The 22,921-nt window shown below is 53.5% G+C and overlaps 1 protein-coding gene across 1 annotated transcript; it reads right to left on the bottom strand.

The window, feature by feature from the left end:
• Positions 1 to 471: 471 nt before the first annotated feature.
• Positions 472 to 22,157, bottom strand: CFAP53 (cilia and flagella associated protein 53). Its single transcript, XM_054178490.1, has 8 exons — positions 22,072 to 22,157; positions 21,079 to 21,308; positions 16,772 to 16,945; positions 10,352 to 10,655; positions 5,800 to 6,018; positions 4,130 to 4,346; positions 3,836 to 3,938; positions 472 to 759 (listed from the first exon to the last, which is right to left on the bottom strand). The coding sequence occupies exons 1-8, from the start codon at positions 22,132 to 22,134 to the stop codon at positions 522 to 524; spliced, it is 1,548 nt and encodes a 515-aa protein (XP_054034465.1). The 5' UTR covers positions 22,135 to 22,157; the 3' UTR covers positions 472 to 521.
• Positions 22,158 to 22,921: the final 764 nt, after the last annotated feature.

Raw genomic sequence — 22,921 nt, 5'->3', positions numbered from 1 at the left:
CAAGGTTGGTGACTGTGATACTCCACAGAGCGTTTCAACACCTACCAGGACACATGCAAATAGCTCTTCCTCTTCCAGCCCATAATAAAACAGAGTCACAGTTGGGTGTTGTTTTTTTTCAGTTAACAAGAAAATGAAGACCTCCAAGTACTACTTTTTGGTCCAAATAACAACATGTTGCAAGTGTTTGGAATTTGAAAGGCATTTTAATGCAGGGCCTGCTGGAGCTGTTCTACACACACCCTCAGCACAGGGAGACAAAGCAGCTGTGTCACAACAACGTGCTGCAGAGAAGACAGAGCACTCTTGCATTAAAAAGTCAAATGCTTTGTCATTAAAAGTCCACAGAGAAAAAGAGAAATAACCTTCCTGGTTATTATGGTTATGTTGTTAGGGTGTTTTTTTTTTCCACCCCCCCACCACCACCACCTTGGTTTTCCAGTTAGACATTCTGAGCAGCACAGTGGGAGAGGGGTCAGTCATGAACACTCCTACAGAGTGCTTTTAAGGAGCTGCAATAATCACTGTGAGTGATCCTCTGGGGAGCTGGACATGAGTTGTCTCCTGAAGGGGTGGATTTTTGCTGGCTTCTCAGGCCTCAGCAGGACATCCTGCAGCTTCTTCTGGTAAGCTCTCTCTGCTGCCAGGCCCAGCTCATAGTCTCGCTGCTCCTCCTCTTCCTCAGCCTCCCGGGCTTGCTGCTGGGAGGCAATCTGAGCCCAGAGCTGCTCTTGGTATTCTTTAGCTTCCTTTACTTTTCTGGAAGTGACACAAAAACACTTTACTTATGAATTGTGTCTAATACATAAATAGATAAAGCAAGCATTTAATCTGCTAGCATTAAACCTCAGACTGAAGAACCACTCAAAACTCCTTCGGGTGTAACCAGCGAGCCCCTGGCAGTGCTGATGAGAGGACAGAGAGCCAGCTCAAGCTGGCTGCTGCAGCAGCTCCATGCCCCATCTCCAATCCCTCTCTCTGAAGATAACAAGTCACTGCTGACTGGGGGAGGCTGGGTGCAGGCTCCTGCTGCAGCATGGCACAGATATTCTGGGAAGTGGCTGTCAGAAGAAATCATTCCTGCATGTAGTGAGACTCAGGCAGGCTGGAGAGGAACCTCATCATCTTCAGCAAAGACAAGTGTGAGGGTCTTGCAGCTGGGGAGGAACAACCTCCTGCACCAGGACAGGTTAGGAGCTGACCTGCTGGAAAGCAACTCTGTGGGGAAGGATCTGGGAGTGCTGGTGGCAGCAAGTTCACCATGAGCCAGCAATGTGCTCTGGTGGCCAAAAAGGCCAATGGTGTCTTGGGGTGAATTGAGAAGAGTGTCAACAGCATATCAACAGAGGTTCTTCTCCCCCTCTACTCTGCTCTAGAGAGGCCACATCTAGGATATTGGGTCCAGTTCTGGGGCCTCCAAGAGAGACAGGGAACCACTGAAGAAAGTCCAAAGAGGCTACAAAGCTGCTGTGAGGGGTCTCAGCAAAGGCTGAGAGCCCCTGGGGCTGTGGAGCCTGGAGCAGAGCAGCCCCAGAGGGGAGCTGAGCAATGCTCAGCAAGAGAGAAAGGCTGGGGGGCAAGAGGCTGGGGCCAGGCTCTGCTCAGTAGTGCCCAGGGACAGCACAAGGGGGAAGAGGCACACACTGCAACCCAGCAGGTTCCATCTGAAAAGGAGGAGAAAGTTGTTTGTTGTGAGGGTGCTGGAGGGCTGGAGCAGGCTGCCCAGAGAGGCTGTGGAGTGTCCTGGTGTGGAGAGCTTCCAACCCCCCCGGGCACTGTGCTGCTGGGCAAGCTGCTGTGGGTGCCCTGCTGGAGCAGGGGGGGTTGGACTGGGTGATCTGCAGGGGTCCCTTCCAACCTCACCATGCTGGGATTCTGTGACTCCATTCTACCTCACATGTTCCTTTCCCTACCATCTGGGGCAGCACTGGAAGCCTACCTAAATTTTAGGCACCCCTGGAGCAGGAGCCACACAGACTCCTACACACCATTAAAATGCTCCAGTCGAGACTTCTGCACTACCCCAAAGCTCCTGAGCCACAAACACTTCCTAACACCACTGGATGCCATCCCTGCTGAGCGAGGTGTATATCCATAGTGAAGCCCAGCACCTTTCCTGCAGGAGACCTTTGTCATTTCCAGGCGATGGTAACCAACAAGGCCATCAGAAAACACAACAGGTACATACTCGTCGTGGAAGGAGCGACTCAAATTGCCTCCCACAGAGAAGGGTGGGGAAGGGGCAGGAGCACAAACAGGAAATTGAGTGAAATGAGGCCCTTTGCCCTGGGCTCTGCGTGACACCCAGAGGAACGTTTCAGCTACTGCATGTAACTGTACTCGCTCCGAGGTACGGCAAGGTGAGGAGAACCCCGTCTGGCCAGGTCCCGGTGTTTTGGTGAGCCGGTGTGATCGTTTAAGGGCTGTGTGTGGGTGCAGTTCAGCAGTCAGGCTGGGCACGCTAGTTGCCCTAGGTTGACTGCAGAGCTAACCTTTCATCAGCCCTGCTCCCCAAAGCTCTGCCATTCCCAGTAACAGCTCAGAGCATGAGGGGATGTGTTTAATAAACATGGGAGATCTAAGTCCTGTGATGGTCCACACAGAGCAACACAAGGATGTGTAAGGAAACACCATGATGAGATCAGAGTTAGTGACTTAATACCAACAAAGCTGAAAACGTGTTTTTATTAAATAAAATAAAACCTGTGTGCAGAGCAGGGCCAGGAGGAGGAGCAGAGGGCTGGAGCTGCTCTGCTCTGGAGACAGCCTGAGAGAGTTGGGGTTGTGCAGGATGGAGAGGAGAAGGCTCCCAGGAGACCTCATTGTGGCCTTCCAGGATCTGAAAAGGGCTACAAGAAAGCTGGGGAGGGACTTTTGAGGGTGTCAGGGAGGGATAGGACTGGGGGGGATGGAGCAGAACTGGAAATGGGGAGATTGAGATTGGCTGTGAGGAAGAAGTTGTTGCCCATGAGGGTGGTGAGAGCCTGGCACAGGCTGCCCAGGGAGGTGGTGGAAGCCTCCTGCCTGGAGGTGTTTGCAGCCAGGCTGGAGGTGGCTGTGAGCAACCTGCTGTGGTGTGAGGTGTCCCTGCCCATGGCAGGGGGCTGGGACTGGCTGACCCCTGAGGTCCCTTCCAACCCTGACAATTCTGTGACTCTATGCTATGGAGCAACTCAGAATCACAGAGCCATGGAAACATTAAGTTTGGAACAGACCTACAGACCTACAGACCTACAAGATCCCTATCAGAGAGTCACCAAGTCCAGCCATTGACCCAGCACTGCCAGGGCACCACTGAACCCAGTCCCTCAGCACCACAGATACACAGCTTTGAAACCCCTCCAGGGACATGGACTCCACCACTGCCCTGGGCAGCCTGGGACAGGCCTTGACAGCCCTTTCCATGAGGAAATTGTGTTTTGTGTCCTACCTAAGCCTTCCCTAGCCCTACGTGAAGCCATTTCCTCTCGTCCTATCACTTGTTCCTTGGGAGAAGAGCTCAACCCCCACCTGGCTCCAGCCTCCTCTTAGGGAGCTGTAGAGAGCCAGAAGGTCTCCCCTCAGCTTCCTTTTCTCCAGGCTGAACAACCCCAGATCCCTCAGCTGCTCCACCACAAGGGTTATGCTCTAGACCTCTCACCAGCTTCATTGCCCATCTCTGGATGTCCTCCAGCACCCTATTGTCAGGGCTGGTCAGCTGGACAGTGGCAGAGCCTCTGTGACAGGGAAGGAAGCCCACCCAGTGCTCTTAAAGTCCCCTGAAAACAAGAAGGAGGTTACTGAAGAGTTTAGCAGATGTGCAATGAAATGAACCAATGGTGCAGAAGAAAAATACCTTGCATATTCCTCTTCCTTTTGATGCTCAAGTTCTGCAGCCACCTCAGCTAATAACTTCCTCTCTTGGGCAACCTCTTCCTGCTCCTTTGCATTTCTCTGCACTGCAACAAGAAAAAGGAAACCACCCACTTCAGAAAATGAAGCAGCCTGATGTGGTGGTTGTCCACTCAGCCATACAGCCTGAACTGTGCTGGCCCAAAGGGTGCTGCTGACAGCAGGGTGTTGTGCTCCATGTGCCAAGGCCAGCACCTTTGAGGTGGCTATGGTGCACAGACAAGGAGTTGTTACTTACACTTCTCCTCTATCTGCTCCTGCCTGGTGTTCAGGACATCTTTCAGTAGCTTCTTTCTAGCCTCCTTTTGTAACCTCATCTGCTCAGCCTTCTTGGCCCAGATTTTGGCCATCTCTTCATCAATGAACTTGTCCACTTCTTTTTGTCGCCGTTTCTCCTCCTCCAGCTGCTCAGCCAGGTGTGCCAGGTACGTCTGCTGCTCCTTGAGCAGCTCTTGCTGCAAACACACAGACACTGGCAGATCTGAGTGAATCACAGAATCACAGAAGATGCAAAAAAAAAAAAAAAGAGAGACTTTTGGAGCTCAAAAAGTGAAGAGAAGTGGTGGTTTGCTGCCAGTGTGGGAACTGGGAGCCTAGAGCTGCACTCCAAACCCTGCCATGGGAAAGGGCTGTGCAGAATCTTCTTCCTGGTCAGCTGGCAGCGCCTGGACAACAGCTCAAGAGCAGGACAAATAAAACAGGGCAAATCATTTCCCCCAGAGCAGCTCAGCTACACCACAGGCATCTTAGTCTCACAGCTGACCAGGCTTCTTCAGCATCACCTGCACTTGGGATCCAACAGAGTATAACAAACAGCAGTAAATATCACCTCCCCTAACTGTCAGCCAAGGTCTAGCAGGAAGCTGATAGAGCTTTCCTAACCTACATGAGCTACTTAAAATACTATCAGCAGAACAACAAAGGCAGTTTCCTGCTCTGTCACAGTGGCCCTGAGACCTGTTGTCACCCTGAAGTTAGACAAGCTACTTGTTTTAAATGCAGGCATCCAAGGTTTCATGTTTAAAGAGAGGTTTTTGCATCTGGAGGATTACAGAGGCATTGTTGGATGGAAGAGACCTTTAAGATCATCAAGCCCAACTCTTAACCCAGCACTCCCAGGTCACCACTAAAGCAAGTCCCTCAGCACCACATCTAAGCAACTTTTAAATCCCCTCAGGGATTTCAAAGATAATGAGCCTCTTCAGAGAAGCAAAGTGATGGCAGGAGGAAAGGCAACAGGCTATGGAACAACAGATGCAACTTCACCTGAGAAAATGAAATGGCTTCTAGACCTCATTTACACTGTGCAGTTCATGAAAGGCCACAACAGTTAGTCTAGAGGAGATAGTGCCCTGCACCTCCATGAGCCACACCTCAAGTCCTGGGTTCAGTTTTGAGCTCCTCACTCCAAGAAGGACATTGAGGGGCTGGAGCAGGTCCAGAGAAGGGAAATGAAACTGGGGAAAGGTTTGAAGCACAGGTCTGGTGAGGAGCAGCTGAGGGACCTGGGGTTGTTCAGCCTGGGGAAAAGGAGGCTGAGGGGAGGCCACCTGGCTCTCTACTACTCCCTGAAAGAAGTTTGGAGACATGTTGGGGTTGGTTCTTCTCCCAGGGAACAAGAGATAGGACAAGAGGGAATGGCCTCAGGTTGTGCCAAGGAAAGTTTAGGTTGGACATTATGAACAATTTCTTTCCCAGGAGGGTTGTCAAGGCCTGGAAGAAGCTGCCCAGGGCAGTGGTGGAGTCCCCATCCCTGGAGGGGTTTCAAAGCTGTGTAGCTGTGGTGCTGAGGGACAGGGTTCAGTGGTGCCCTGGCAGTGCTGGGTTAACAGCTGGACCTGATGATCTTAGAAGGTCACTTCCAACCTACACGATTCTAACCTCACAATGACCACCTCTGGCTCTTACCTTTCTTCTCATTTTCTCCTCAGCCTCCTTCTGGGGGTCCTGAAGAGATTCTTCCAGGAGCTTCCTCTCCAAGGCCAGTTCACCTTTCTTCTCTTCACTGAGCCGATTTGCCCTCTCCTGTGCTGCACTGAGCAGCAGGTCCCTGCATTCCTTCTGCCTCTGCCGTCTCTCCCTCCGCAGCTGCTCGTTCTCCAGCCTCAGCAGCCGCTGCTCTTCTTCCTGGGAGGGGGGAAGCAGCCAGCTTGTAACACCCTTGCACAGCTCCAAGCAAAGCAAGAGCTGGGAGCAGTGTAATTGGAACACTGACAAACAAAGATAAATATTTAAGCCTTTCTGGCTGTGGTGAGGAAATTAGTGCCATCCATTAGCCCCCTCAGAGCGTGTTGTTCGTTAGCACTGAGCGTTGCTCTCACTGATTACAGCAACACAGTGTCACTAAGGTTGGAAGAGACCTCAAGGATCATCAAGTCCAACCTGTCTCCACAGACCTCATGACTGAACCATGGCACCAAGTGCCACATCCAATCCCCTCTTGAACACCTCCAGGGATGGGGACTCCACCACCTCCCTGGGCAGCACATCCCAATGATGAACGACTCGCTCGGGGAAGAACTTTCTCCTCACCTCGAGTCTAAATGCAGCTAATGCAAGAACTGCTGCCTTTGTTTTGTCATCCAGCCTGAGATACCTTGATGCACACAGAAGGAAGCAGTTTTGCATCCTTGAGTGATCTATGCCCATTGCAACACCCAGAAGAATCACAGAATCCCAGCAGGGTGGGGTCTGGAAGGGACCTCTGGAGATCATCCAGTCCAGCTCCCTGGGGCACCCACAGCAGGCTGCAAAACAGCCATTCTAGAAAGAGATGCCAAGCTGTCCATAGCATGTCCTGTATGCAGGTGAAACACCTCAGCATCAAACAACTCTGCACCAAAATAACACTTGTAATGAGGCCATCTGCCACATCCCTCTCCTGCTGAAAGATGATTACTAGAGGAGGAGCAGAGGGCTGGAGCTGCTCTGCAATGGGGACAGACTGAGGGAGTTGGGGTTGTGCAGGCTGGAGAGGAGAAGGCTCCCAGGAGACCTCATTGTGGCCTTCCAGGATCTGAAAAGGGGTACAAGGAAAGCTGAGGAGGGACTTCTGAGAGTGTCAGGGAGGGATAGGACTAGGGGAGCACAGAGCAAAACTAGAAGTGGGGAGATTGAGATTGGCTGTGAGGAAGAAGTTGTTGCCCATGAGGGTGGTGAGAGCCTGGCACAGGCTGCCCAGGGAGGTGGTGGAAGCCTCCTGCCTGGAGGTGTTTGCAGCCAGGCTGGAGGTGGCTGTGAGCAGCCTGCTGTGGTGTGAGGTGTCCCTGCCCATGGCAGGGGGGTTGGAGCTGGCTGAGCCTTGAGGTCCCTTCCAGCCCTGACAGCTCTGTGAGTCTATGATTGCATCCCATTTACCATACAGACACTCTCATGTAGGGGCCCTTTGAAGAAAGGGTTTTGTTTGTTTGTTTGCTTTTTCACAGACTTAAACCACTCCACCAGAAATTTGTCTCCACAGCAGAGCCCAAGGCAGCTGTCTTCAGGGCAAGTCCAAACTCCTCTCCTCTAACAGCATCTTTCTGGAAAGCTCAGTTAAGGAGAATGGTTCTCTGCCTGGGAGGCTTGGCAGCACCTCACAGCTGTTAGAAGAAAACAATTTCAATCTGCTTGTTTTGAAGCATGTCAAATTCTACAGCCTAGCTAGGAATGAGGAGCACACTGCCCTGCAGCCCAGCTCCTCAGAGCTTTGCATTTCATATTGCCAAGCCTTGAATTGGCCACTGGGATGGGCTGCCCAGGGAGGTAGTGGAGTCCCCATCCCTGGGGACTGAGGTCTGTGGTGACAGATTGGACTTGATGATCTTTGAGGTCTTTTCCAGCCTTATTGATTCTATGAGTCTATTCTATGAGTCTAAATGCTAGCATCAATGATCTTCTCAATGCTGATCAATAGCTGAGGACACATGTGAGGAGGAAGGTGCCAAACTCTTGTCAGTGGTGCCCAAGGACAAGTGGCAATGGGCACCAACTGGAACCCAGAAGGTTCCATCTCAACAGGAGGAAAAAAAATCACTGTTGTTAGGGTGTTGGAGGCCTGGAGCAGGCTGCCCAGAGAGGTTCATAGGATCATAGAATCAATCAGGTTGGAAAAGACCTCAGAGATCATCAAGTCCAACCTGTCACCCAGCACCATCTGATCAACTAAACCATGGCACCAAGTGCCTCATCCAGACTCTTCCTAAACTCCACCACCTCCCTGGGCAGCACATCCCAATGGCCAATCTCTCTTTCCATGAATACATAGAATACATAGAATAAACCAGGTTGGAAGAGACCTTCAAGATCACCGCGTCCAACCCATCAACCAATCCAACACCACCCAAACAACTAACCCATGGCACCAAGCACCCCATCAAGTCTCCTCCTGAAAACCTCCAATGATGTTGACTCCAACTTCTTCCTGACCTCCAGCCTAAACCTCCCCTGGCACAGCTTCAGACTGTGTGCTCTTCTTCTGGTGCTGCTTGCCTGGGAGAAGAGCCCAACCCCCACCTGGCTACAGCCTCCCTTCAGGTAGTTGTAGAGAGCAAGAAGGTCTCCCCTGAGCCTCCTCTTCTGCAGGCTAAGCAACCCCAGCTCCCTCAGCCTCTCCTCACAGGGCTGTGCTCCAAATCCCTCACCAACTTCATTGCCCTTCTCTGGACACCTTCCAGCATCTCAACCTCCTTCCTAACCTGAGGAGCCCAGAAGTGGACACAGGACTCAAGGTGTGGCCTAACCAGTGCAGTGTACAGGGGCAGAATGACCTCCCTGCTCCTGCTGGCCACACTGTTCCTGATGCAGGCCAGGATGCCCTTAGCCTTCTTGGCTGCCTGGGCTGGCTCATGTTCAGCCTACTATCAACCAGCACCCCCAGGTCCCTCTAGGTTGTAGAGTCTTCTTCTCTGGAGAGCTTCAAACCCACCCTGCCATTGTGATGGCAAGATGCTTTAGCAGGGGGGTTGGACTGGATGATCTGCAGAGATCCCTCCCAGTCCCCACCATGCTGGGATTCAATTTGTGGTGATTGGATGACCACCCAGGCTGCTCTGTTATGCACTAGAAGCTGATGTTGAGAAGATATGCACTCCACTGCTCTTTTAAACCACCACAGAAACCCAGCATGGTGGAGGACTCCCCTCCCAGGCTGCTCTTCTCCAGGCTGAAGAGCCCCAGGTCTATCAGCCTTTCCTCACAGAATCACAGAATCATTCTGGTTGAAAGAGACCTTTAAGATCATTGAGTCCAACCACTGACCCAGCACTGCCAGGTCACCTCTAAACCATGTCCCTCAGCACCACAGCCACACAGCCTTGGAATCCCTGCAGGGATGGGGACTCCACCACCACCCTGGGCAGCCTGGCAGGGTGGTGGTGGAGAAGCTGTTCCTCATGTCAAGCCTAAACCTCACCTGGCTGCACCTGAGGCCATTTCCTCTTGTCTTATTGCTTGTTACTTAGGAGAAGAGACCAACCCTCACCTGACTGACCTCTGCTGACTTGACTTCCTGGCTTCATCTTGGACTTCATCACCACACACCTGCCCAGGCATTTGGACATTTGGACTGTTCAGTGACCTCAGCTAGTGTCAGCAAATTTGTTCTGCTCTGTTTCTTCAAGCACAGGCAGGCTCTGGTCAGGCTCAGCAACAGACTTGTCTGCCCTGCTCTCACTTTTGGCTCCTGGCTCACCTTCTCTCCTGGGAACAGCACACCCTTGCTGCTTCCTCCCACTGCACTGCCATGATGATTATACAGAAGGCCTGGGGAGACCTTCTGGTGACCTTTCAGTACTTAAGGGGTCCTGGAAGTAAGCTGGGGACAGAGTTTTTCTGAGGGGCTGTTGTGAGAGAACAAGGGGTGATGGTTTGAAGTGCAAGAGGGAGCTTGAGAGTGGAGAGAAGGAAGAAATGTTTGAGGCTGAGGGTGGTGAGAGCCTGTCCCAGGCTGCCCAGAGAGGTGGGAGATGCTCCTCCTTGGAACCACTGCAGGTGAGGTAGTTTGGGGTTGTGAACAACCTGCTCTAGTTGCAGGTGTCCCTGCTGACTACAGAGGGTCTGGACTATGTGACCCCTGAAGTTCCTGCCATCCCAAACCATTCTTTGTGCCAGGGTCTGTGATCTGGTGTCTCACATCACAGCAGGGACACAGGACTCTCCAGCTCCCCCACAGGAACCTGGACATCAGAAAACTGCAAAGATGTTTGGCAAAAGCATAAAAACATCTCCCACAAAGGCTCTGAGAGGCTTTGACCTCCCAAATCCTTCACAAGGCTGTTCTGAAAGATGTATTTTCCCCTTTGTGAACAGGAACACATTTGCCACAGCTCTGGGCAAGAGGCTTATCCTAACAGGACATTCTCAGATACTAATGAAATCAGTGAAGACACAGAGAAGGTATGGATTAAGCTCAGTGCCTAGTAAGCCTGTCATGAGGAGGGCCTTACACACAGCCCTGGGTTGAGAGGGGCATGGACATTACCAGCAGGCGAGCCTCTTCCTCCTTCAGCTTCCTCTCCTCCTCTCTGTGCAGGCTGAGCTCTGCTACCTGGGCACTGAGTGCGCTCAGCACCTCCTGGCTCTCCTCTGCTGCCTTCTGCAGCTCGGCTGCCTCGCGCCTCTCCTTAGCCAGCCTGTCCTCCTCCCAGAGCTCTGCAAACATCTGCTCCTCCTTCTTCTGCTGCTTTCTCAGCTCCTCCTTCAGGGCTAACTGTGCCAGCTGGTCTTCACACACCTCCCTCCGATGCTTCTTCACCAGCTGCACGCGGAGCTCCTCGCACTGCTCTCTGAAAGGCCACAGCACAATGTCTCAGAAGGAGAAGCAGCCCTGGAAGGGGGTGAGGGATGGAGGCTTCCAGCTCAGAATACACAAACCCACCCCAAGGTTCAGGTTGGAAAACACCTTCAGGATCATCATGCCCAACCCTTAGCCCAGCACTCCAAGTCCACCATGGTGAAGAACACTACGCTGCCTGCAGGCTCTGCTTCTGTTTGTGCAGACAAAGCACCAGGGAGATCAACCTGTGCTGCCAAACCAATACACAGCTTGGGTAACACACAGGCACTTCAATTCTGTTCTGTAAGCAGTGGGACACACACATTCATACAACCCAAATGTGAAACTAGCAGACAGTGGTGAAGATCTACAAGTGTTAAGGATCTACAAGCTCTCAGGATGTGTGATAGACACACATGGATGCTGTGAAGTACAAGGATCCCTCACCACTCCATGTGGAGAGCCTGTTCTACAGATTACAACCACCCCAGCATGGTGAGGGGTTATAAGGGTCCTCTGGAGATAACCCAGTCCATGCCCCCCTGCTCCAGCAGGGCACCCACAGCAGCTTGCCCAGCAGCACAGTGCCCAGGGGGGGTTGGAAGCTCTCCACACCAGGACACTCCACAACCTCTCTGGGCAGCCTGCTCCAGCCCTCCAGCACCCTCACAACAAACAACTTTCTCCTCCTGCTCAGATGCAGCCTCCTGGTTGCAGTTTGTGCCCCTTGTGCTGTCCCTGGGCACCACTGAGCAGAGCCTGGCCCCAGCCTCTTGCCCCCCAGCCTTTATCTCTTACTGAGCATTGCTCAGCTCCCCTCTGGGGCTGCTCTGCTCCAGGCTCAACAGCCCCAGGGGCTCTCAGCCTTTGCTCCTCCCAGAGCTGCTCCAGGGCCCTCAGCATCTTCAGAGCCTCCTTTGACTCTCTCTTCAAGCAGAGAGTCCAGAACTGGACCCAGTTATCTGGGCCCATGGCAGGGGGGCTGGAGCTAGGTGACCCTTGAGGTCCCTTCCAACCCTAACAATTCTATGATGCTAGATGCAGCTCCAGTAGGACAGAGTAAGAGGGAGAGGAGAACCTCCCCTTGACCTGCTGTCAGCAGCTCCCCAGGAGCCCACTGGCCGCCAGACCACACTGCTGGCTGATGGTGAACTTGTCCACAAGAGCAGACACCTCAATACATCACTGACTGACTCTCGAAGCAGTGCATGACAGCAGCTGTTGCTTGTACAAGGTCAAACACTACCCCTTCACACCACGTTTAGCTGACAACCCTGCATAGCAGAAACATTAATTATTCATCAGCTAACTGCCTCACAGCACTGTCAGTCTCCACAGCACCAGAACTATTGGCTTGTCATAACTACAGCCGTGACATGACCCAGGGCAGGCTCCTGTGGGTGCCCTTGCTGTAGCAGGGCGATTGGACTAGATGATCTGAGCAACCTGCTGTGGTATGAGGTGTCCCTGCCCGTGGCAGGGGGGTTGGAACTGGATGAGCCTTGAGGTCCCTTCCAACCCTGACAATTCTATGACTCTATGATCTCCAGAGGTTCCTTCCAACCCACATCATGCTGGGATTCTGTGACACTGACCCTGGGTCACCTCCTACTAACAAGCAGAGAGTAAGCACCACTCCTGATGTCATTAACCTGTGGCTGAGGTAACTACCAGCATGTAATCATCATGTCTTGGCTTACAAGACCTTACAAGGATGTGGAGGTGCTGGAAGGTGTCCCAGAGAAGGACCACAAGGATGAGCAGAGGGCTGGAGCTGCTCTGCTCTGAGGACAGACTGGGGGAGTTCGGGTTGTGCAGGCTGGAGAGGAGAAGGCTCCCAGGAGACCTCATTGTGGCCTTCCAGGATCTGCAGGGGGCTCCAAGAAAGCTGGGGAGGGACTCTTGAGGGTGTCAGGGAGGGACAGGACTTGGGGGGATGGAACAAAACTAGAAGTGGAGAGATTGAGATTGGATGATAGGAAGAAGTTGTTCCCCAGGAGGGTGGTGAGAGCCTGGCACAGGCTGCCCAGGGAGGTGGTGGAAGCCTCCTGCCTGGAGGTGTTTGCAGCCAGGCTGGAGGTGGCTGTGAGCAACCTGCTGCAGTGTGAGGTGTCCCTGCCCATGGCAGGGGGCTTGGAAGTGGCTGAGCCTTGAGGTCCTTTCCAACCCTGACAATTCTATGGTTCTATGATCTGAGGCTTTCCCAGTGAAGCTCCATGCTGATCCAGCCCAATATAAATGTCTTAGGGCTTATAAACCACAAAGAGCCCTTCCCCAGACAGACCTCCTCTGGTGAAGAAGCAGCTCAAGAAGCTGTTGACACAGTGCCAAAAGCCAGCCTGACCCTGTTCTTGGTGTCACAGTGAGAACTCCACACTCACAGTGCAAGAGAGCAAAAGTGGAGCTCTGATGGTGGAGGGGAAGTACTGAGACACCTCCAGCAGGAGTGAGGCACAGCCAGAGAACACAATGCTTCACCTCTAATTCCATGCAGAAGCAGAGATCTCACATCTCAAAGAGTCTCGAGCACAAATCCTGTGAGGAGCAGCTGAGGGAGCTGGGGTTGTTCAGCCTGGAGAAAAGGAGGCTGAAGGGAGACCTTCTGACTCTCTACAGCTCCCTGAAAGGAGGCTGGAGCCAGGTGGGGGTTGGGCTCTTCTTCCAAGCAACAAGTGACAAGACAAAAGGAACTGGCCTCAAGTTGCACCAAGGGAGGTTTAGGTTGGACATGAGGAACAATGTCTTCCCCAAAAGGGTTGTCAAAGCCTGGCCCAGGCTGCCCAGGGCAGTGGTGGAGTCCCCATCCCTGGAGCACTTTCAAAGCCATGTAGCTGTGGTGCTGAGGGACATGGTTTGGTGATGACCTGCCAGTGCTGGGTTCATGGTTGGATTCAATGATCTTGAAGGGTCTCTTTTGCTTGATTTGATTGATATCTAGAAGGCCTTTCTAATCTCTTGCTTCTTCTCAGCCAGGAACAGTTAACTGTGATCTGTTGAGTCCCCTTTCATGGATATCAAGTCTGGAATGCTGCCAGGGATGTGGCATCCACAACCTTCTCTGGGCAGCCTGGCGCAGGCTCTCACCACCCTCAGCCTCAAACATTTCTGCCTTCTCTCCACTCCCAATCTCCCTCCTGCACTTCAAACCATCACCCCTTGGCCTCTCACAACTGGACCTCAGAAAAACTCTGTCCCCAGCTTGCTTCCAGCCCCCTTCAAGCACTTCAAGGCCACCAGAAGGTCTCCCTGGAGCCTTCTCTCCTCCAGGCTGCCCAAGGCCAACTCTCTCAGCCTGGAGTCTCCCAGCAGAGCCCTTCCAGCCCTGCCAGCATCGCTGTGGCCTCCTCTGGCCCTGCTCCAGCAGCTCCCTGTCTGTGCTGAGCACTGCAGAGCTGCCCCAGCACTGCAGGGGGGGTCTGAGCAGAGCCCAGCAGAGGGGCAGAAGCCCCTCTCCTCACCTGCTGGCTACACTAGCACAGCTGTTTTACTTCCTTGTGTCAGAGGGTAACCTCCTGAGTACAGACTGTCCCCACAACAGCAGCAGAAGGCAGCACGAGGAGGCTCATGCCTGGAGCCACTCCAGGAGCTGCCTCTGCCTTCAAGCAGGTTAACAAAGTATTAGACCATTGCCAGTTTTCCTACCTTTTGACACTGGGATCTGTCTCCCAGCTGGTGGGCAGGAGGTAGTGGTGATTACAGACCACTGTAACAGTTAGTGTTGGGGAAGAGCACATTCCTCAGCTGCTCTGAGGGAAACACATTGTTATCCAGCCTTGAAGCCTTCTACCATTACCAATGTTCCCTTAGCACAATGGGCTCAAAGCTCTCTCAGCAGTGAAGGAATAAAGAATCCATGCTTCTTTCCCACCCTTATCAACCTGCCTGAATTCAACTGAATTCCCAGAGGGGGAGAGAAGCTGAAGAGAAGCTGGGCAGGGATAGAATTTCAATAGAAAAATCACCTTGTAATTGCTTGATTTCATCAAAATAATTCCTTCAAAGCAGCTTTCACAGCAACCTATAAACATCTGCTCCCCCAGATGGCTGCTTTGCTTCCTCACTTTGCTGCCCTAAGCCTCTTAACATCAGAACTGTGCCTGGATGTTGCTGCTTCCCAAAGACAAACTGCATTTATGCCACTTCCCCCCCATTTATTTATTCTTTTTAATTCATTGTATGGCTGCAGTACAAAGCTGCTGTGGTAACCACTTCCCCTGTGTGGATGCTTCTGATGTGATCACTAGAAAGAGGGTGTAATTTTGGCTTTATGCTAATTTTAAGGCCTTGCAATTTACTTTAAAGATCCCAATGATGAATGTGGCCTCAGGCTGAATATCCTTCCAAACAAGCTGGGAGCCCTTCATGAGGATAAATTCCACCAGGACTCAGTGGTCCAAGGACAGTGTAACAAAGGAGTCTTCCTGGCCAACATCAGGACTGAGAAGAATTAAATCTAAGTCCTCAGGCTGCAAAGGAAGCCACATGGGTGCTGAGAAGGAGCTGGCTTTAGTGCTCTGGAATAAGGCAGAGTTTGGCACATGGCTTGTAAATGTACATCACACACTGGGGGAGTGACACCAACCACCACTGCAAGTCCCAGGCTGGACTCAGCAGCAGATAGCAATCAGGAGCTGGATTTGGGAACTACATCCAGGAACAGACAGTTTGGGAACAAAGACAGAAGGGACAGAGTTCTCCTCTGCACTTTCTGCAGCTCAGGGCAGGTTGGCAGAGCCCAGGGGCTGCTCCCAGCAGTGACCACACTGAGGGGGAGAGCTCCTGCCAAGGGCTGGCTGCGGAAAGGCTCTGGGTGAAACTTGCTCCTGGGCACACCAAGGGCACTGCCACAGCTTGTGCCACACCTTGGGGGGCAGGAAAGCAGAGGTGGCAGCTGTGAGCAAGAGAGGACAGAACAGGTGACCCTCAACTGCCCAACAAGGGATTGCAGCCTATGGATGACATCTTCAGGAGCAAGCTGAAGCATCACCAGGGTCAAGCCTCTTCTTCAATTGCCAGAAGAGGACTCTGTCCCTTCTGCCTTTGATCCTGCTCCCTGTGTTCCTGAATCTGCTTCCCACCTGCTGCTGAGTCCAGTCTGGGACTCCCCCAGTGCCTGCCCCCAGCATCAGTGGTGCCAGTGGTGCCACCATTGCCAGCAGGGGTTGGCTTCCACACTGGTTTGTGTCTCTGTGTCTCTATCCCATGACATTGATCTCCTTTCCATCCCAGCTGGGTTAGTCTCTTTCCCACCCCATCAGCCTCTCTCCCTTCTTCCCTTTCTCTTCTGTTTGGGAGGGCAGTAGGGTCCATGGAGAGCTTTAGATACTCATTCAGTTTATTACTGTCACCTTCACAGAATCACAGAATATATCTGGTCCAACTCACCCAGTCCAACCTTCAACCCAGCACTGCAGGGTCAACACTAAACACCAGCACCACAGGCTGCTAAAACACCTCCAGGGATGGAGACTCCAGCACTGCCCTGGGCAGTCCATTCCAGTGTTTGAGAACCCTTACAGTGAAGAAATATTTCCTAGCATCCATCCTGAAGCTCCCCTGGTGCAGCTTGGGACCACTTCCTCTGGTCCTGTTGCTTGACACCAAGGAGCAGAGGCTGCCCCCTCCATGCTCCAACATCCCTTTCAAGTAGCTGCAGAGAGCAATGAGGTCTCCCCTCAGCCACCTCTTCTCCAGACTGAATACCCCCAGCTCCCTCAGCTGCTCCTCACAGCCCAGGTGCTCCAGGCCCTTCTCCAGCCTCAGTGCCCTTCTCCAGACACACTCCAGCCCCTCAATGTCCTTCCTGTAGTGAGGGCCCCAGCACTGAACACAACCCTCAAGCTGTAGCCTCCCCAGTGCTGAGCACAGGGGGATGACCACCTCCTGTCCCTTCTGGCCACCCTGTTTCTAATCCCAGCCAGGATGCCACTGGCTTTCTTGGCCACCTGGGCACACTGCTGGCTCATGTTCAGCTGACTACCAACCAGCAGCCCCCAGGTCCCTCTCCAAGTTGCAGCTTTCCAGCCACACATCCCCAGGTCTGTAACTTGCCATGGGGTTGCTGTGACCTAAGTGACAAACTGCCTCTGTGTTTTCACTTGACCCAAACTCTCCTTGAGAAGATACCTGAATTGCTGGTCTTGTTTCTCAGCCACCAGTTCTTGCCTTTCTCTCTCCTTCTTCTCTCTCAGGAGTTTTGCTCTCTCCCTCATCTTCACTTTTTTCTCCTCCACTGTCTCCTCCAGTGCCTCCATCTCAGCAAAGTACCTGCTTTCCTCTGCCTCCAGCAGCTCACGAAGCCTGTAATGGAAACATTGAAATCAAAGCTAAAGCAGCCCTAGTGTGGGATGAAGAAAGAGCCATTTCATCTGTGAGGAGGACAAAATGGGCAGGGTGCTCCTTGCAGCACTTCTGGCCAGTGCTGAAGAATGGAGCATCAAGTTTAACCCAGGGACTGTTCCTGGATCCCTGCCCGTGGAGGGATCACATGGAGGTGATTTTGGCACAGCACAGTTGAAGCTCCTACAAATGCATTTCCAGTGCTGCCTTACCACTCCAACCCCCTGGTAAATGAAACCTGATTTCCAAGTGGATGTAAATTTGATCTTGTGCTGCTGTTGTCATTCAGCACAGTCCCTCCCTGCTGTTTAACACTCTCCTCTATACATGTAGAGCTGTCAATTCCTTGGCTGGGCAGTCCAGCCAGCATGGATTCAGAAAGGGCAGGTCCTGCCTCTCCAGCCTGATCTCCTTCTATGCCCAGGTGACTGCCTGGTGGATGTGGGGCAGGCTGTGGATGTGGTCTGCCTGGACTTCAGCAAGGCCTTTGACACCGTCCCCCACAGCAAACTGCTGGCCAAGCTGTCAGCCCCTGGCTGGGACAGCAGCTCTGAGCTGGGTTAGGAACTGGCTGGAGGCTGAGCCCAGAGAGTGGTGGTGAATGGTGCCACAGCCAGCTGGCAGCCAGGCACCAGTGGTGTCCCCCAGGGATCAGTGCTGGGCCCCAGCCTGTTCAATATCTTTATTGATGATCTGGATGAGGGGATGGAGTCAATCATCAGTAAGTTTGCAGATGACACCAAGCTGGGGGCAGGAGTTGATCTGTTAGAATACATAGAATACATAGAATAGAATACACCAGGTTGGAAGAGACCCCCCATTGTGTCCAACCCATCAACCAATCCAACACCACCTAATCAACTAACCCATGGCACCAAGCACCCCATCAAGTCTCCTCCTGAACACCTCCAATGATGGTGACTCCACCACCTCCCCAGGCAGCCCATTCCAATGTGCAATCACTCTCTCTGTGTAGAACTTCTTCCTCACATCCAACCTAAACCTCCCCTGGCACAGCCTGAGACTGTGTCCTCTTGTTCTGGTACTGGCTGCCTGTTAGAGGGTAGGAGAGCTCTGCAGAGGGACCTTGCCAGGCTGGACAGATGGGCAGAGGCCAAGGGCAGGAGATTGAACACATCCAAGTGCCAGGTGCTGCACATTGGCCACAGCAACCCCAGGCAGTGCTACAGGCTGGGGGCAGAGTGGCTGAGAGCAGCCAGGTGGAGAGGGACCTGGGGGTGCTGGTTGATGGTAGGCTGAACATGAGCCTGCAGTGTGCCCTGGGGGGCCAAGAAGGCCAAGGGCATCCTGGCCTGCATCAGGAACAGTGTGGCCAGCAGGAGCAGGGAGGTCATTGTGCCCTGTGCTCAGCACTGCTTAGGCCACACCTTGAGTCCTGTGTCCAGTTCTGGGCTCCTCACATCAGGAAAGAGGTTGAGATGCTGGAAGGTGTCCAGAGAAGGGCAACAAAGCTGGGGAGGGGTCTGGAGCACAGCCCTGGGAGGAGAGGCTGAGGGAGCTGGGGTTGCTTAGCCTGCAGAAGAGGAGGCTCAGGGGAGACCTTCTTGCTCTCTGCAACTCCCTGAAGGGAGGCTGTAGCCAGGTGGGGGTTGAGCTCTTCTCCCAGGCAAGCAGCACCAGAACAAGGGGACACAGTCTCAGGCTGTGCCAGGGGAAGTTTAGGCTGGATGTGAGGAGAAAGTTCTTCACAGAGAGTTGTTAGTCATTGGAATGTGCTGCCCAGGGAGGTGGTGTAGTCACTGCCCCTGGTGGTGTTCAAGAGGGGATTAGATGTGGCACTTGGTGCCATGGTTTAGTAGTCAGGAGGTCTTGGGTGAGAGGTTGGACTTGATGATCTTTGAGGTCTTTTCCAACCTTGTTGATTCTATGGTTCTAAGAATTCCATGATTCTATAATTCCTTGCTTCCAGCCCCCTTGAAGCACTGCAAGACCACCAGAAGGTCTCCCTGGAGCCTTCTCTTCTCCAGGAACTCATAATTCCATCCCAAATGCCACAGCAGCTCCTAGGAAATGACTCTTTCATGCTATGGGGTGTCCCTGCTGCTGTATGAGCAACAGTAGTATGGACCTGCTCTGGCACTGCTGGTGGGGTCACAGCAGCAAAGCCAAAGACTGACCAAATCTGGGAGATGAATCTCATTCTCTTTACCATGAAGTAAGAACATAAGCCAGGGGTACAAAGCTGCTGAGGGGCCCTGGAGCAGCTCTGTGAGGAGCAAAGGCTGAGAGCCCCTGGGGCTGTGGAGCCTGGAGCAGAGCAGCCCCAGAGGGGAGCTGAGCAATGCTCAGCAAGGGATAAAGGCTGGGGGGCAAGAGGATGAGGCCAGTGGTGCCCAGCAAGTGGGGGGGAAAGAGGATGAGGCCAGTGGTGCCCAGCAAGTGAGAGGCCAGGAAGATGATTAAGGGACTGGACTACTGCTCTTGTAAAGAGAATTTCTCTTGAAGCACCCTCTCTCCTGAGAGAGCTGGGAGTGTTCAGCCTGGAGAAGAGAAGGCTGAGGGGGATCTTAGCAATGGATGTGGATATCTGCAGGGCAGGAATACAGGAAAGGGAGATGGCTTCTTCTCAGAAGAGCCAAGTGACACAAAGAGGCAATGGGCACAAATTAAAGAAGGTGAAATTCCATCTGAACACAAGAAAATGCTTTTGTCCTGTAAAGCATTACCTGCAGGACCTAAAAATGAATGCAATTTGCTTCATACAATCACAGAATCCTACAATGCTTTAGCTTGGGAGGGACCTTTGAAGGTCATCCAGCCCAACCCCTACCCTCCACTGAGCAGGGTCCTCTGCATCTAGAGCAGGTTGCTCACAACCCCAAACTACCTCACCCACAGTGGTTCCAAGGAGGAGCATCTCCCACCTCTCTGGGCAGCCTGGCACAGGCTCTCACCACCCTCAGCCTCAAACATTTCTTCCTTCTCTCCACTCTCAAGCTCCCTCTTGCACTTCAAACCATCACCCCTTGTTCTCTCACAACAGCCCCTCAGAAAAACTCTGTCCCCAGCTTACTTCCAGGACCCCTTAAGTACTGAAAGGTCACCAGAAGGTCTCCCCAGGCCTTCTGTATAATCATCATGGCAGTGCAGTGGGAGGAAGCAGCAAGGGTGTGCTGTTCCCAGGAGAGAAGGTGAGCCAGGAGCCAAAAGTGAGAGCAGGGCAGACAAGTCTGTTGCTGAGCCTGACCAGAGCCTGCCTGTGCTTGAAGAAACAGAGCAGAACAAATTTGCTGACACTAGCTGAGGTCACTGAACAGTCCAAATGCCTGGGCAGGTGTGTGGTGATGAAGTCCAAGATGAAGCCAGGAAGTCAAGTCAGCAGAGGTCAGTCAGGTGAGGGTTGGTCTCTTCTCCTAAGTAACAAGCAATAGGACAAGAGCAAATGGCCTCAGGTTTGGCCAGGGGAGGACATGAGGAACAGTTTCTCAAGTCAGCAGAGGTCAGTCAGGTGAGGGTTGGTCTCTTCTCCCATGAGGCAACCAGGGACAGGCTCTCACCACCCTTAGACTCAAGCATTTCTGCCTTCTCTCCACTCTCAAGCTCCCTCTTGCACTTCAAACCATCACCCCTTGGCCTCTCACAACAGGACCTCAGAAAAACTCTGTCCCCAGCTTGCTTCCAGCCCCCTTGAAGCACTGCAGGCCACCAGAAGGTCTCCCTGGAGCCTTCTCCTCTCCTGGCTGACCAAGCCCAACTCTCAGCCTCCCAGCAGAGCCCTTCCAGCCCTGCCAGCATCGCTGTGGCCTCCTCTGGCCCTGCTCCAACAGCTCCCTGGCTGTGCTGAGCACTGCAGAGCTGCCCCAGCACTGCAGGGGAGGTCTGAGCAGAGCCCAGCAGAGGGGCAGAATCCCCTCCCTGCCCCTGCTGCCCACACTGCTGGGGATCAGCCCAGCACAGGGCTGGCTCTGGGCTGGCAGTGCTCAGTGCTGGCTCCTGGCCAGGTCTGCACCCACCACTCTTTCTGTTACCAATGAATGCACCACTCCACAAGGCACAGTGCAGCATACAGAGCTGAGCTTTCCCCAAAGCACACAGTAAAGTGGAACACAGCAGGGCAGCTATGGGTTTGCTACCTCTCTCGTCTCTCCTCAGTCTCTGCCTGGTACTGCTGCATTGTGGCTTTCACCTTCCTCTGCACAGCACAGTGCAGCCATTTCTGCTGGGTCCTCTGGTGCCACTCCTGCACGCTGCGGCACTGCTGGTACAGCTTCAGCAGCTTGGCCTGTTCCAGGAGTTCCTCATCCTTCTCCCTCTGGGCCAGGAAAAGATCTTCCTTTCTGTGTTCCTTCAGAGGCTTGGCTCTCTGTCAGAGAAAGCATGGGACAGCAGTGAAAACATCACCTGGTATTCTGGGCTGGTTTTCAGTTGAAAAGTATGTCCCTAACACCAAATGCTGGGAGTTGAGAGCAGCTTACCAGCACTACAAGACTATGAAATACCTTCAGCTGCCAGCACCCTCCTACTGCCCAGACTACAGCTTAAATCTTACCTTACACATCCAAGGGGGTACTACAGTCTGCTTACTGTCTGCTTGACAGGATCCCTTCCCCCTGGAGGTGTTTAAAAGAGGCAGAGATATGGTGCTGAGGGTCATGGCTGAGCACCAGACTTGGTATAGCTAGAGAATGGTTGGACTCTATGGTGTTAAAGGCCTTTTCCAACCAAAACAATTCTATGATGCATATCAAATGTTCTCCCCACTGGTAACCTCTCTGATGATCTCTTTGGGTCCCTTCCAACCCCCGACACCCTGTGATCCTGTAATCCTGTGAACCTCCATCCACCTCCATCTCTAGCACAGCTCCCTGGAGGTCCTGATGCACAGCATCACCCCACTGCACACACGCAGGGCCCCCGAGCCCCCCAGAGGCGCGACTTTGCCCCTCACGGCCACAGTTAAATCAGTTCCTTCAGGGGCAGTTCCTCCTCAGCCCATCTGGCACCAGCATCGCCAGGGAAGCCCACCACGCCGCAGCACTCCCTGCTCCTTTCAGAGGGCCCTGCCCCAACCGCCACCCGCTGAGGCTAAAGGAGCCCGCACCATCCTTTCCGGGGCAGCCTCTCACCACTGCAAAGAAGTGCGGGTAGGGCCCAGGCACCTCCCGGAACACCTGCCGCTGAGCCGCCATGGCCGCGGCCTGCGCCAGCGAGCAGCGCATCCGCGACGCGCCACGCGTTGCTAAGGCAACGCCGAGCGCCGGAAGTGACGTTGTAAGGACAACGCCTCGGCCTGTACCAGCGGGCAGGGCCGTGCCGCACGTTGCTATAGCGACGGCGGGCGGCGGAAGTGATCTCATGACGCCCAAGCCGCGGCCTCTACCAGCGGGCCGTGCCTGTTGGACTCGCCATGTGTTGCTATAGCGACGGCAAGCGGCGGAAGTGATCGCATGACGCCACCGACGCATGCGCAGGGAGGAAGTGCTGAGCGCTGAGGGCGGGTTGAGGGGGCAGGTGGCGCTGTTGTGGCGGCCTGGGCTCTGGCTCTCGGCCTCGGCTCCGGCTCTCGGCCTCGGTCTGCGTTCTGTCCTGGCACTTAGCCCTGCGGCTGTGTGGGCGCTGGGCTCTGAGGATGCTGGTCCTCCGGGCATAGTAGATCGCGCGCTGTTCTGGCCCGGTCGCGCGTTAGGTAAGGGCCCCGCAGCGCCTGGTGCCCCCCCTGTAAGTGTAGCGTTAGCGCGGTGTGAGGCGCTGCCGTGAGAATTTCAGGGAAGGTCGGCGAGGGAGTTTGTAAACACGGTGGAGTGTCTTGCAGCTGGGCCAAAACACAGATGCTGTCCTTGCGTAGCCTTCTGTGACTGAGAGAGAACGCATCCGTGTTCAGGCCTGTGACAGACTCGGAGGCACTTTACCAAACGCCTGAGATTCCTGCCCTGCTCTGGGGAGGGTCACATAGTCGTTTCTCTAACACGATTAAGC

This window comes from Dryobates pubescens, chromosome Z (genome assembly GCF_014839835.1).
Source record: "Dryobates pubescens isolate bDryPub1 chromosome Z, bDryPub1.pri, whole genome shotgun sequence".
NCBI lineage: Eukaryota > Metazoa > Chordata > Aves > Piciformes > Picidae > Dryobates > Dryobates pubescens.
This window is presented reverse-complemented; position numbering and strand designations above follow the sequence as displayed.

Coding starts and splice junctions, on each gene's coding strand:
- CFAP53 (XM_054178490.1), bottom strand. CDS start 22,134: ATGGCGGCTCAGCGGCAGGTGTTCCGGGAGGTGCCTGGGCCCTACCCG. Junction 6,019..10,351: donor AGGAAGAGGCTCGCCTGCTG/GTAATGTCCATG, acceptor CCCCCCTCCCAG/GAAGAAGAGCAGCGGCTGCT. Junction 4,347..5,799: donor AGGAGAAAATGAGAAGAAAG/GTAAGAGCCAGA, acceptor GTGTGTTTGCAG/CAAGAGCTGCTCAAGGAGCA.